Consider the following 15,815-nt stretch of genomic DNA (forward strand, 5'->3'; position numbering starts at 1 on the left):
TTATATATTTTTATTTTTATTTGGAAACAGGGTCTCTTAAGTCAGCGCGGCTGGCTTTGAACCTGTGTGATCCTCCTGTCTCTGCCTCCCAAATGCGGGGATTACAAGCTTACGCCACCAGCCCGGCTTGAGAGGTAGCTTTTACGTAGGAAATTTTAGAGCCTCAGAGTGTGGCTCGGTGGTAAAGTGCATGCCTCGCATGCCTGAGGCCCTGGGTATAGTTCCAAGTACCCTAAAATACCAAACCAGAATATTTGACTTCTGAATATTTGACTTCTGAAATCTGTTTGTTGAACTTAAGCAAGACTCCTGAGATGTAGTTTATTTTATATTTATTTATTTATTTACTTATTTATTTATTTATTTATTGGTACTTGGGGGGTGAAACCCAGGGGCTTGTCTACCTCTGGGCTATACCCCAGCCCTATATTCTAATTTATTTGGAAACAGAATCTCACTAAGTAGCTGAGGCTGGCTTTGAACCTGTGCAATCCTCCTGTCTCAGCCTCCCAAGTGCTGGTATTACAAGTGTGTGACACCACGCCAGCCTCTGAGATGTAGTTTTAAAGTGCCTTATGTATTTATTATTTATTTATTTATTTATTATAGTACTGGGGATGGAACCCAGGGGCATTCTACCTCTGAGCTATACCCCCAGCGCTATTTTTTTTTCTCTATTTTGAAACAGGGTCTCACTGAGTTGCAGAGGGCCTCACTAAGGAGCTGAGGCCTTTATTTTGTCCCTTCTCTTTCTTTAAAATTTACCAAGAGAGTTACTTCTGACTGGAAGAGCGCTCAGGTCACTTTGGTCCCATCCCGCTGGCACCTCAAATTCCATATATTCCAACTCCCACACCTCCCCCTTCCTCTCTCTACCTGTTACAACCGCCGACCCTACAGTCATCTCAAAGTCCTCCTGCTTTATCCCCAAAACTTGATGAATCTCAGTCCTACCCATTATTCTGTCCTAAGTGTCTCTTGAATAGATTCCTCCCGCCCCGTGTTTGCTGTTTCTTCCCCAGTTCAGGCCTTTCTATTGGATCTCGAGAATGAAACACCCCGCTTTCTTGCATGCGCTTCACCAATCCGTCCTTCTTGGTATGCCTCCCGCACCCTGCACTATTATTTTGAAATGAAAGATAATAAAGTCTTTACCCAACTATACCTGTTTTACCCACTGCACACTGTTAATCCCCAAAACAAGCTTTGCAAAAAGTATGGTGTCTGTTTTTGTGGGGTTATTTCTTTTTCAGTACCCAGGGCCGTTATACCTGCAAACTACACCCTACACACCCAGATTTTTTTTTTTTTTTCCGAAGTGGCTAAATGTCGATAAGAGAAAGCAAGTCCCCAATCCGCCCCACCAAGGCCGGCCAGGTTAGGGGATATTTATGGGTTGAGGTGTGGGAAACCAGGGTTGAAGGCGAGGCGGTCATTGGTGGGGTCTGTGTGTGCGTAATCGAACGCCATCAGCAGTTGCCATAGAGACTCATATGTCAGGGGCATTATCCCTATCTCAAAAATTGGTGATTTTCAAAGTCAACTAAAAGCAGTAACTAAGAGCAAGTGAAATAGGTCAAGTCAAGAAAAGCACAGAGTTCCGAGCAGCTGACGCCCGTCAGATCCAGCATTCACTGTTTCCCTGCGTCTCCATCTTGCTCTTCTGGCACGGAGGCTCCCTCATCTCCTGGATGCTGACCCTGCGGTGGCCTTCCCCTGCCCGGTGCCGGTGCACGTGCTAATTCCTATTCTTTATTTTCTTTATATTTTTGTTTTTCTGAAGCCTTCCTCCATCACGACGGGTTAAACATTTACCTTGTGCCCCTTCTGGGCGAATGGGGTTTTACATCTCAGTTTGAGCCTAGCATGGTGGTGCACGCCTGTAATCCCAGTACCCGAGCGGCTGAGACGGGAGGATCGCAAGTTCCAAGTCAGCCTCAGCTAGTTTAGTCTTTTTGAGAATGCCATTTAAATAAGATCAAATGGGTAAACAGCCTTGGCGTCCATACTTGCGTGGCCCTGCTCTATGGGCCTGTGGCAGGACAGTGTATCACAGTGGGAGTCTGGGGAGGAGAGACCCTCTTCACCTCCTGGTGGCTGGGAAGCAAAAAGAGAGAAGATGGCGCTGAGGTCTCAGAATCTTCCTCGAAGGCACGCCCACAGTGGCCAGACTTCCTCTTGATTAGCCAATCTCTTGATGGTCCCACCACCTCCCAGCGGTCCACAGGCTGTGGATCAAACCTTGGGCCTTTGGAAATAACTCAGGTTCCCAACGACAGCAGAAATCTATTAAACTAAATACTTATATGAGAAACAAAAAGAGGTCTCAAATCAATCATCTACGCTCTTACCTCAAGAAACTAGAAAAAGAAGAAAATAAACCCCACATAAGAGGGAACCGTACACTTAAAGATCAAAAATCAATGAAATTGAAAACAGAAAAATAACAGAGGAAAATCAATGAAAAAAAAAAGATAGTTCTTTGAAAAGGTCAGTGACATCAATAAACTTCTATCAAGGCTGACAATAAAAGAGGGAAGAGATAAATTATCAGTGTCAGGAAGGAGAGAAGAGGCATTAGGAAACATGCATGGTCCTGTAACTCCAGATAAATTGGATGCATTTAAATTTTGTTTTCAAAAAATGAAATCTGGCCTAGATAGCTTCGGCAAAAATTTAAAGAATTGACACCACTATTGTTCAGAAAAATAGGAAAAGGATGTTTACTAACTCCTCTTATGAGAAGGGACAGGGTAGTATTGGTGAAGAGGTAAACAGTTCAATGAGCAGAATAAAATCCAGAATTATAGCCAAGGGACTTTTAATTGAAATTTTAATTAGACAATTATAGGTTCACCTTCTGCTGTAAGAAAAAAATATAGAGTGACCCAAAGTACTTCAATTATGAAAATTTAGAACCATAGTACAATATCATAACTAGGATACTGACAGGGAGACAATACAATGATTTTATTACCACACGGATCCCTGATGTCTAATTGCATCAGCACCATTAGTCGAAAAAGTGATCCTTCTCCCACAGAATTGCTTTTTCTCCTATGTTAAAAACCAGTTGAGCGTATTTGTGTGGGTCTATTTCCAAATTCTCCATTCTGTTATATCAATCTATGTGTCTATCTCTCTCCTGATTCAATTACTGTAGCTATATAGTAAGTCTTAAAATATCAAGTAGAGTGATTCTTCTTTATCTTTTCTGCATCAAGATTGATTTAGCTACTCTACGGCTTTTGTCTTCATATATAAACTTTTAGAGTAAGATTTTCTCTGTCTAGGAAATCCTTTGATGGGAGTTTAATCACAAGTAGAGATCAGCTCAGGGTGATACTTGCCAGTATGACCAGCTACTCCAGGGGCTGAGGCAGGAGGATGGCAAGAGAGAGGGCAGTTTAGAACCTATCTCAAAATAAGAATAAAAGGCATGGGGGGGGGTATAGCTAAGTAGTAGAGAACTTGGCTGGCATGTACAAGGCCTTGGGTTCCATTCCCAATACTGCCAAAAAAAATAGAGATTTTTTGGGGGGAAGAATGGCCAGCTTGAATATATTGTATCTTCAAGGCCATGAGCACAGCATGTCTCATTGAGAATTTAATATCTCATCATAGATTGTGAGTGTCCTATCGCAGACTTCAGCCTTCTTTAACGGCTTTCATAAGCATTTTAGTTATTTATATTGTATTGTATTCAACACATAGGTCAGGTAGGAATTCAAAACATGTTGGAGTAAAATGCTCCAGAGATTTTTTTAATTTGGTTTCCATATGTTCATTATTACTATCTAATAACAATTGGTTTTTGTGTGTTGCTCTTTTATTCTGAGAACTTAATGTACTCATTCTATTTTTTTTTTTTGGTCAATTCCTTGGTATTTCCTGCATAAGAGTGCCTCCATCAGCATTCTTCCTGCTATATCTTAAATGGACCATGCAACTTAAAGGAAGTGAGATTTACTTGCTCATGGTTTCCTTGGGGACTTGGGGTTTGGTTCCTGTGAGGCCAGGGATCCTGGATCTCAGAGCATGGCGGTGGGAGGTAGAGAGAGAGAGAGAGAGAGAGAGAGAGAGAGAGAGAGAGAGAGAGCACAAAATGTTGCTCTCACATCATGGAGGCCAGAAGCCAGAGAGCAGGAAGAGGAAGGACATGTGACCTCCAAGGCCACACCCCAAGGACCCTCCTCAGCAACCTAGCCCCACGTCCAACATCACTGCCCTGTCTATGTGAGGGATACAGGACATTCTAAGTCTAAATCATTATGCAATTTCAATAGTTTTTTTTTTTCTTGTGTGTGGTACTGGGTATGGAACCGAGGGGCATTCTACCTCCGAGCTACACCCCTAGCCCTATTTTTTTAAATTACTTTTTATTTTGAAACAGAGTCTCATTGAGTTGCAAAGGGCCTCACTAAGTAGCTGAAGCTATTCACGAACCTCAATCCTCCTGTCTCAGCCTCTCAAATGTTGGGGTGACAAGTATACGCCACCATACCTGGCTAATAGTTTGATTTTTTTCATGAATGAAGACGCCAATCATAAACCTTTTGTAAAAATTGTACCACAGATTCCCCAGAGACTATCAGTTGGTTTTTCAATCTTTTGTTCTCTGTGATGCTCAGATTAGATAATTTTTATTGTTCTATTTTCAGATTTACTAGTATCTCTATTCTGCCACCAAACACACTCAGGGAATTGTTTAATTCTGGTTATTGCATTTTCATATTTTCCTTTTCTTTCTAACTCACTATTCATTTCAAGAGTGTTTGCTCTTTCTTAATGGAACACCATGAGGGTCACTCCCCACAAGTTGAGATTTGTCTGGTTTTCCATATGCTGAAGCATTTTAGATTGTAATAACCGTGTTATAATTATTATAGGGTTTATTCACATTCTGAGACTGTCCTCTCTCTCTCTCTCTCTCTCTCTCTCTCTCTCTCTCTCTGTGTGTGTGTGTGTGTGTGTGTGTGTGTGTGTGTGTGTGTTGGGTGTGTTTTAGCGTCTTGTTGACCCACATGGGTTCAAGCTTGAATGTCAGTTTTAAAAGTTTTTGCAGTGCTATTTGGATTAGCCTTGCAGGCATGCCAGCCAGGTCCAGTTTGGGATTTGGGGGATAATCTATCTCATAATTCAGTTCTTAAGCTCTTTAGGGTCAAACATACAGCTCAGGGTTAGCCTAGGCACTAATAAACCATCCTCCAGAGTTGTTTTCCCAAGCTCCTCCTTCCCAAGATCTCTGCTGTCTTTGGGGTTTCTTTAAGCTTCCCTTTGGGTCCTCTAGCCAGGATACTATATTTTCCCTGCTCTGCTGCACTCTTGCCACATTTGCCCCTGTGTCCATAGTCGAACAGCTGAAGGACCGAGTATGCAGCCGTATTAGCTCTTATGGAATCCCGCATCACCGCTTTTTACCACCGTCAGGAAATTCCTTTGGAGCTGGGGTGGAAAAGAATGGAAATGAATACGAAAAATAAACCAGTGACTTCGTGCCACCCTCGTTCCTGTTCCTGGACAGGATTCTCCTTGTGCGCTGTCCGTGCTGGTCCTCACTTCCAAGGACTACTCCAAACTAAACCTACCCTAGTCCTTGGGCAAACTCATTGTCAACTCAGTAGTAAGTCACATGTTGGTCTTCCCTGGTCTTCCTGCCACTCTTCGCTCTGTGTGACCCTCAAACAGCCATTGCTTACATCCCGCCCGGGTTCTATGCTGTATCCACTGGGAGAGACAGGGCCGAGTCTGCTTACTTCATGTTACCTTTGTTTTGTTCAACTCATTATCTGATGGGGCAACCAGTAAGATGTTAATATGGATTCAAAGGACACTTGAGCATCAGAGTATTTACATCCAATTGAAGGAATGTTACAAAAGGACCATTGAGTTCTATACAAATACTGTAGGACAATAGACTATAAACTCTGGGCATATCTTTCCATTGGACATAAATTATTTTCACCTTTACTGAACAAAAATCTACATGTTAACTAGTAATTCTCCAAGCCTAAAACTTTTAACTAATAATGAATCACAATTTTACTGTGGATTAAGTAATTCTGTTTTTACTAAGCATGTTCCTCTTGATAAATCTCGGCTGTATCTAAGCTCCTGTCTGACTTGGAAATTGTGTTCCATTCTTGCTTTGCCTTTTGCTTTACTTCCATGTTTTGGGTACTTTTTAAATAGTGGTCCAATTCTTGCAGAAGATCACAACTGAACCACGAGATGATGTAATACCAGCTTAGACTCTTTGAGGAGGCAAACTAAATTTTCCTGATGCAGTATTTACTGTATACCTACTCTGTGCCAGACACCTTACTAGGTAACTGTCCAGACACTTGACAAAGGTATTTTATAATATATCTCAGTAACAGAGTGTTGTCTTCAAAATTAGTTTCTCCAGCATAACGCAGTCTTTATAAGTGAAAACGTCAAAACCCTACATGGTATTATTGTTGCGGTATGAAATGCCTTATCTCTGTGGTGCTTTTCAGCTGAACTGAGAGCATAGTGTTTGTTTATTTGTTGAGCAGAGGATGTGATTTTGATTATTGTTGTTTACTCTCGAAGGAAAAGCAGGGGGAAAAAAGAAGAGGAAAAGCTGAAAGAGGAGGAAGACGTCCTGGCAGTCCCAAAGCTGACTGGAGAGGGGAGCCTTGATAAGGAATGGTGCCTGCCCCCAGACCCTGACTTCTGTGTCTACGTGTACGAGGTGACCAAAACCATACTGCCCATAGTCAATATCAAGGAGCAGATTGAGGTCCTTGCAAAGTGAGTTCCCTATGTATGCATCTGCATTTTAATTCTGAATTTTTTTATAATTTTTAAAATTTTTTTAATTGGTGCATTGTAATCATATATCACATTGGAGTACAAGACTTGAGAGGATATACAAGCACACATCACCCAGTTAGCCCTCATCCAGCCCCCGTCCCATTGTGGGGTTGATTTTTTTTTCAGTTAACTTTAGTAGCCTGAGATTTTTGTTTCGCTTCGTCTTTTGGTGCATTGTAAGTATATGTCACACCGAGGCTCGTCGTGACAGTCACACGTACACGGGGCACTGGCCATATGTTTCCCTCGGGTTTCCAACCCAGAGATAGTCCTTACGTCAATACAAGTAACTCCATGTGTGAACAAAGGATTAATTGAATAGTTTCTGGTGTCAGATCTCCCTTTTCTCCTCCACCTCCCCTCCTTCCTTCCCGGATCTCCCGCCCCCATTCCACTATGTAGTTTGATTTTTATTTTAGCCAATTTCAGACAAATTCACTACAACAGCATCCTAGCTCTGACTGAAGCAGAAACATAATGAATTTTTTAAAGTTTTCAGTTTCTACCCTAGCCTCCTTTTCCATGAAGAATCATAGCTAGGAGCTAGAAATTGCTTAGAGAGAGAGAAAAAAAACAAGCCTTACTTTTCTCCAGCTAACCCATTAAAAACATCTTTCAGCATGATCTCAGAGAGGTTCTGAATGAATCAAACATTTGAAAATAAAATCATTTCTTAGTTATATGAGGTGTTCATAATTTAAAGGGCACCTACTGGGAATTACTTGCAAACTCATGAGTTATATTTAATGGAAATGTCCCCTATTTTTCTGAACAAGCTCATGGAGTTGCCCTCTTCAGGGTATGTTTGAACAGATTCCACTAAGCCAGGTATGGCAGCGCACACCTGTAATCCCAGTACTAGGGAGACAGGATGATCATAGGTTGGAGACCAGCCTCAGCAACTTGAGTGAGACCCTGTTTCAAAATAAAAAGGGCCGGTGATGTGTCTCGGAGGGAGAGTTCCCCTGGGTTCGACTTTCAGTTCCACACACACAAATGATGGATTCCACTTTGGGAACCCCGAGGACGTGACTTGGTGGCTGTCAGGGACCCGTGATGGAGGATGGGGACTGACTCCACCCAGGAGGTGCGCTGCTGACTCTGGAGCAGCCGCCATCTCCGTGGGAACTTGTGACTACTCCAAGTAGATTTGAGAAGCAGCCACCAAACCTCGATGTAGCAACTGCCAGATCACTGACTTGGAGTCAGCCGGGACCAGGACGAGAGTGGTTTCCTGGTGTCCCTGAGAGGTGCTGACTCCGCAGCCCAAAAGGCCCCTGCAAACGTCTGCCACACTCCCCGACACTTCCTTCCCCTCAGAGGTCTTTTACATCACTCCCCAGTCACCAGTTTTTAAAATGGCTTTTTGTTTTTTCTTAGTGAATTAGGATGTATATAGATATAATATATTCAGCAGTACCAAAGTTGAACACATCATTATAATTGTTTTGTTGTTGTTGTTACTGGGAGTTGAACCCACGGGCATTCTACCTCTGATCCAAACCCCCAGCCCTTTCTACTTTTTGTTTTAAAACATGGTCTCAAGCCGGGCGTGGTGGCGCACGCTTGTAATCCCCGCGCTTGGGAGGCAGAGACAGGAGGATCGCGCAGGTTCGAAGCCAGCCGCGCGCGCTGGTTTAGGAGACCCTGTTTCCAAAATGAAAATGTAAAAAATAGGTCTGGGAGTGTAGCCCGGAGGTAGAAGGGCTTCCAGGAACCCCAGTACCACCAAAAAAAAAAAAAAAAAAAAAAAAAAAAAAACATGGTCTCAAACTGGGTAAGGTGGTGCGTGCCTGTAGTGCCAGTACTTGGGAGGCTGAGACAGGAGGATCACAGGTTTGAGACCAGCCTCAGCAACTTAGTGAGGCCCTCAGCAAACTAACAAGACCCTGTTTCAAAACAAAAAATGGAAGGAAGGAAGGAAGGAAGGAAGGAAGGAAGGAAGGAAGTAAGTCTCACTAAGTTGCTGAGGCTGGTCTTGAACTTGCAATCCTCCCGTCTCTGCCTCTCAAGTACTGAGATTGCAAACATGCATCACTACGCCTTGAGAAAATTTTATTTGTTTTCTTTTCTCATTTTTTTGGGGGGGATGGGGAGTGTGGGGAAAGGAGACCTGGGGATTGAACCAGGCTTTGTGCTTGCTAGGCAACACTCTACCACCAAGCTACATCCTAACCGTATTTTTATTTATTATTTATTTTAATTGGTGCATTGTAATCATGCATCACATTGGGGTTCAGAATTATAATCATATTCTTCAGCCCGTGTCCACAATAAAGTGGAGAGAAAAAGAGGCAGAGATTGTCCCTGTGCTTTGGCCCCTCGGTAGTCATTAGAACACTCCTGGTTCCGTGAGCCGCGGGGCAGCTTACAGATCTCAGTCAACACTTTGCTTTTGTTTATGTTTGCTTGTGTGTTTATTTTGTTTGTTGTTTTCATTGTTTTTCACTTTGGTTTTGTTTCTGTGGTGCTGGGGACTTAACCCAGGGCCTCACATTCTAGGCAAGAGGTCTGCTACCTCTACTACCTAATTATTTTATTTTGAGACGGGGTCTCAATAAATTGTCCAGACTGGCCTCCAGCTTGAAATCCTCCTGCCTCGGCCTCCTGGGTCGCCCAGATTGTAGGCGTACATCGCCACAGCTGGCTTCTCTCTGGCTTTTTACCATTACTCACAAACAGCAAGCGGACATGCTTTCTTCTACATTTGCAGCTCTGACGAGGGTTGTGGCCCTCGCTGACAGAGTTCTTCGACATGTCGACCAGCTTCAACTTCTGGTGTCAGGAGAAAGCACAACCAGCCCTCGGGCTCCCATCACCCTCTCCTGCGACCTCCTTCCTCTTCTTCCCTCTCCTCTAACACCATTGTTATGTGATGTGGTATCTCTCAAAATTTTAAAATAATAATAACTTTGAAGAGAAAAAGGTAAAATTTTAAGACTTGAAAATGTCAGGAAATCGAATAGGAAAGTTTTCTGTTCGTCATGTCTCCGAGTTTAAATTTCTTCAAAAAAGACCATTATAGTCTGAAATCCTTGGATTTCAGATTAACGCATACAAAACTACTTTGCGAGAGTAAGGTAATGATGTAAAACTGCACCTGTATTTGGTTTAATACTGATTTGTATCTTGTAAACATTGGGAAATTAGCATTCATTTTCTTGAAATGAATTGATTACATTAAATGAAACTGCTAGAATTTCAGTATATATACTATATATATGCATATATATAGTATATATATATGACAGTTTGAATAGAGTAAACATTGCTAGAATTTCAGCTTCTATAGTTTGAGCAGAATATTAGCTTCCTGATTTTAAGTAAATTTTTAAAAATAAAGCAAACAATAAGAATCACCGGAGTTAGAGTTTTCGCACCCGTAATTGTATATATAATTGTACACAGTGCATCCAGTGTGAAATATTAAGCTCGCCTGCTTTTATCTCCATGTAACTGACACAGGTACGTGGCCGAAAAAATGGGTGGGAAGCTTCCAAGAGACAGATTAGCCGACTTCAGCTGGGAGCTTCACATAAGTGAACTCAAATTTCAGCTGAAATCTAATGTCATCCCGATCGGATATGTCAAGAAAGGGATCTTCTATCACCGGGCTTTGCTCTTCAAGGTATTTAAGGCATTCCGTCTCATTTGCCATTAGTTTAGGATGTACTGTCGTCGCTAACATTTAACAGAACAATATGAACCCTGTCACTTAGATCTACTTACATTTTACATATATATGTATACATGGACTTATATATGCAAGACAAGTGTATACTTATACACACCCACATAAGTGCCTGAATATAGACTTACCACGCACAGCCCTGCGTATATATTTAACACCTATTGGAAGCTTTTTCACTCAACATTTATCACGCTCCTCTGCCAGGGTGCAGAGTCTAGAAACGCTGAAGCCACAGTCCCTGCACTCGGGGTGCCTAAGCCGGACATCTTCCGAGGTAATATCAGAGAAGGTCGCAGGGAAAAAGCGATACACAGCTCAGGTATGAGAGGCCACCTAAGATTTTATCAGGCAAAGAGGAAAAAGTTAACAGCTTTATGCAAACTAGCATCCCCGTGAAAGTCGATGGTCCGTTACAGGAATTCGAGCAGCTGATCCAACAGCCTGTTCTTACCAGCAGATGGCAGAACACCACCGGGGCAGCGCCACCGCAGGCCCAGGCTAGGGTAGATAGTGTGGCACCTGGGCACGCTGCTCCAGCACCGGCCACGGGCTCTTTACTACCGGTCCTCAGCGGCCGGGCCCTGCCCCTGCCCAGCTTCCCCAGCCCTTCATCTGCACCTCCTCCTCGGAGCAGGCGGCCTGCGTCTCCCAAACAATGCTCACTTGCTCGCTCACTCAGAGGCGTGGCCCCTTACACACTCACACTGGAGACGATGCCCTGGCCCTCACTTCAGCCGCCACTTACCGTGACCCGCGAGGGCATAGGACCTCAGTTTCACTCTATAAAATGGTGAATAGTGCCCATTTCACGGGCGTGTTTTAACAATTTAAAGGGCTTTGACAGATAGGAAGAGATCAGTAAATGTTATTTGAGGAAAGATCCCATAATTATTTGTGTACATAATATTTACATACGTGGTATGTGTATGTGTGTAGGTGTGTGCGCGTCTCAGCCAGTAAGCGGCCTGGCCGTGGAGAAAGGCTGGCAGGCAGGCGTCCTGGGGCCAGGGGCCCACGGGATTGCTCTTCTCCAGCCGCCTTGCCTGTCTTGTGCCAATCCAACACAGTGGAGCTGCCTGACAAATGTCACTTTTCAGCATGACCTACAGAGAGCTGTGAGGGATAGAGACCGAGGAGTATCTCACATCTGATTGGCCCCTATCTCAGTATTCTCTATTCTTCAGCCTCCTATCCAAGCATTTCTTTGCAAGAGTTGTCTATTTCGCCTTCAACCAAGATGGGTTATACAACTAAGGACTCCACCCACCTCCTATCTTTTGTGTGTATGTGGTGCTGGGGATTGAACCCAGGTGCCTGCTCCCTTTGAGCCATACCCCCAGCCCTATTTTATTTTGTTTTATTTTATTTTTTTGAAACAGAGCCTCATGAAGTCTCTGAGAGCCTCTCTAAATTGCTAAGACTGGCCTCGAACCTGTGATCCTCCTGTCTCAGCCTCCCAAGTACCAGGATTACAGGCGTGTGCCACTGGGGCCAGCTCCCAATCTCTGTGGACCCTTGGTGGCTGAACTCCTGTCTCCCCCACAGGCGCTGGCTGATAAAATCGGCGTGGGCTGCTCCCTGGTCCGAGGGGAGTACAGCCGAGCTTGGAACGAGGTGCAGCTGCTGAACGAGTCGCAGAGGGGCGTGACGGGGGGCCTGCCCCAGCCGGAAGCCTACATCGTGGACCTCATGTTCCACCCAGGGAGCCTGATGAAGCTGCTAAGCAGAGAGGCCGATCTCTACCGGTTCCTTTAAACTCCCAGAAGAATGCAAGGGGGGTCCGAACAGAGACATTTGCTGTATCCACTTTCAGAGAAACTCACCCACTGATTTTATGGCCTTAAATAAAAGTGTCAGAAATGTTTGGTGTCGACGTGAGGAAACTTGAACTTGGCTGTGCTGCTTGCCTCAGGCTTGTGGCAAGCGTCCTTCAAGGTTGTCTTGGGTCATCTTATGCCATGGTCAGTCATGATGGTTCAACCATCCCAGCCCACCGCTGCCTAAGCGGCAGGTCTGCCCCCTGCAAAGGCTCCCAGCCCTGCTCCAGGGTGACCCAGCGGCCCTGTGAGCGTTCTCTTTCATATGGAGGAGGCTTCAGAAAATCGTGGTTAAATAACGAGGGAGGTTTTAATGTCTTCAGTTACCTTATCTCCCTTTCCTCAGAATTTTGATAGTTTGAATATTTATAGGTTATCTTTAGTATTACAAATTCCTCCTAACATTTTTTTTTTGTTCATTTTTCTTTTAACTTACCACTAACAAAGCCAGGTGTGGTGGTGATCACTTGTGATCCCGGGACTTAGGAGGTTGGGGCAGGAGGATCGTAGGTTAGAGGCCAGTCTCAGCCCTCAGTGAGACCCTGTTTCAAAATGGGAGTGTAGCTCAGAGGTAGAACACCCCGGTTCTCCCTTGAAGTGGGTTCAATCCCCAGTGCCACAAAAAACAAACAAGCATAAAACAAATAACAACACTGTTTAAATATACTTTACTGAATTAAAAATAGTTCTAGAGGTTACAGGTACATCTCAGTGGAAACTTTGCCCAGCATGTGCAAGGCCCTGGATTCAGTTCCCAGCAACACACACACACACACACACACACGTGCTAAAAATGTCTTTGTCTTGCCTATGTTCACTTGAAACAGACCTCCAGGGAAAAAAGAAAAGATAAAGGGCTGACATGAAAGTAGAGGGGACACTACTGAGGAAGGGGGAGGGAATGGGAAGAGAGGGAAGGGGGAAATGGGATGTGAGTATGACCAACGCGATAGGTCGGGTCCCTCCCTCCCCATGAACCCCGCAGCAGGGACAGGAGGCGGGACTCCGGAAGCCAGGAGTGGAGATATCGCGAGAATGCAGGAGCCTTGAGACTCCAGGCATCGCGAGACTCCAGTTGTCACGAGAGAATTGGCATTCCCAAACTGCTAGCCCCACCCCAAACCTCTCGCTTAAAACATTGGTACTTGCGCTCCGCATGTGACTCTGCCGACCGACCGGCCGACTCTGCTGGCCGCGTGGCTCCTTGGTCCCTCCCCCACGGCCAGCAGACCCACCCGAAGGCGCCGGTTTATTAGGCTGATGAAAGCCGTTTTTAATAACCTGGTTGATATTTGCCTCTTTCGCAACTCCCCAAGCTCAATTTCAACGTTACACAAAGCACTTCGGTGCATGAAATAGTCCCATGAAACCCCGTTATTTCGTGTATCTCATATGTACTCATAAAAAAGAGAGAAATAATAAACTTTCAGTTAAAAAGCAATTCTGATTTTTCTCTTACACATTTTAATGCTGTGTCACCAAAATATAGTTTTAAATTAATATAACTTAAAAATTGTGATGGGGTCCTTGAAATATAAAAACAGAGCAAATCTTTGCTGAGGAATTATATTTTCAGGATTAAGCACAAAACAGAAAGGAAATATTTGAAACAGGAAGACAAATGAAAAGAAGTAATGTAATGAAGTGTGTATTTCCTAGCCAGAATTCAAGTCTAAATTTTACCCGTATAATCATTTTCTTAGAAGGTATTTATTTCAAAGTGGGTTTGATTATAGAAATTAGGGCTAAGATTGCTTTTTTATGGACCAATCTATAATTTCAAAGAGGATAATTCCTTATTTCGGAATGAACTTCTTTATTTCAAGTAGTGTGGCAATTATATTTATAATGTAATTTCATGAAATTGGAGCCTGGATTATAGCACACAAACCTATCTCAGCATTTTTAGGTCTGTTTTTATCAAGAAAACACATAAACCAGGCATGGTGTGGACTCCTGTAATCCCAGCATTCAGGAGGCGGAGACCAGAGGACAACCTCAGCCACTTAGCGAGGTCCTTCACAACTCAGCAAGACCCTGTTTCAAAATAAATAAAAAGAAAGCTGGGCATGGTTGCGCACGCTTGTAATCCCAGTACTTGAGAGGCTGAGATAGGAGGATTATGCAGGTTTAAAACCAGCCTCAGCTACTTAGACTCTCAGAAACTTAGTGAGCCCCTGTTTCCAAATAAACTACAAAATAGGTCTAGGAATGTAACCCAAGAGTAGAAAGCCTCTGGATTCCATCCTCGGTGGCATAAATAAATAAATAAATAAAATAAAAAATAAAAAGACTAAAAATAGGGCTGGGGAGTAGCTCAGAGGTAGGTTACCCCTGGGTTCCATCCTCAGTACCACCAAAAAAAAAAAAAAAAAATGACCCACATGTGTAGGAAAGAAAGTTCACGGCCAAGTATAAGGCTAGAATTAAAATCAAAAACATCTCCATGAAGATGATAATAAGTGAACATAAACTCCCTAGCGGCTGATACAGAGGGATGTCGGCTGACTTGACGCGCAGAGGGGTGATGTCGGCTGACGTGACGTACTCTTGGGTCCACCAGAGAAAGCACAGACAAAGACCAAGGGGTTTTCTCTTCGGGAGCATCATAGAGACAATGAATTGTAATGGAGGGGGGAAAAAACAAGTGCCCGGTAAGTTCCGAAAAGAGTTTCATAGGCCAATGACCTAGCATCGGGTGGAAAGAAGAAAGGATCCAGCCCAGTGCCACCATGACAGGGACCGGCAGGCAGCGCTGCGAAGCCCCATACACCCAGAGACACTTTGTTTGGTGAATCTTTGAGACAGTTCTACATAACGTCTCTCTCAAGTAGGTTCTGGATAATTACTGGGCAGGAATAAGCTAAACTGTATTCTCTGACAGGTCTTTGAAGTTTATATATCCTGTTTTACCCGTTAAATGTAGAGCCATAAAATTTAATAATCATCCAATTATAAAAAGAAAATATGTTCACAATAACCACAAAGGTCATGAAATGACTAGGGTTAAATTTAACAAGAACTATGCAGGGAAAATTATAAAATGTTAACGAGATCTGGATAAACAGAGACACAGCATATTCTTTGATGGGAAACTGGTAAGTACAAAGATTTAAGTCCCTACACACACACACACACACACACACACACACACACGTTTGTGTACGTGTACATGTGCATGCAATCACGCACAGGGTGATTAGGATTGAATCCAGGGCCTGGTGCATGTTAAGCAAGCGCTGTACCACTGAGCCGCACCCCCACCTCTCTGTATTTTACATGGAGACAGAGTTTCGCTAAGCTGCCCAGGCTGACCTCCCTGCCTCACCTCAGCCTCCTGAGTGGCTGAAATTACAGGTGTGTCGCACCAGGGTACTCATATTAATATACGCAATTAGTATAATTTCCACTAGGACCCCAATACATTTATTCTTTTAGACTTGACAGGCAGCAAAATGTATCTAGAA

The 15,815-nt window shown here is 43.7% G+C and overlaps 1 protein-coding gene across 2 annotated transcripts in view; it reads left to right on the forward strand.

Moving 5' to 3' along the window:
• The window catches only part of ARMC3 (armadillo repeat containing 3), a gene marked incomplete at both ends in the record, with an annotated part of 97,507 nt that extends 85,221 nt beyond the window's left edge, over positions 1–12,286 (forward strand). For both annotated transcript variants that reach the window (XM_080716880.1, XM_080716881.1), the window contains 3 exons: positions 6,577–6,777; positions 10,306–10,468; positions 12,077–12,286. In XM_080716880.1, the coding sequence (XP_080573006.1) occupies positions 6,577–6,777; positions 10,306–10,468; positions 12,077–12,286 (574 nt within the window). The remainder of the gene's footprint in view (positions 1–6,576; positions 6,778–10,305; positions 10,469–12,076) is intronic.
• Between the last annotated feature and the right edge of the window lie 3,529 nt (positions 12,287–15,815).

The sequence above is a fragment of the Muscardinus avellanarius genome (genome assembly GCF_963383645.1).
Source record: "Muscardinus avellanarius genome assembly, chromosome: 20".
Lineage (NCBI taxonomy): Eukaryota > Metazoa > Chordata > Mammalia > Rodentia > Gliridae > Muscardinus > Muscardinus avellanarius.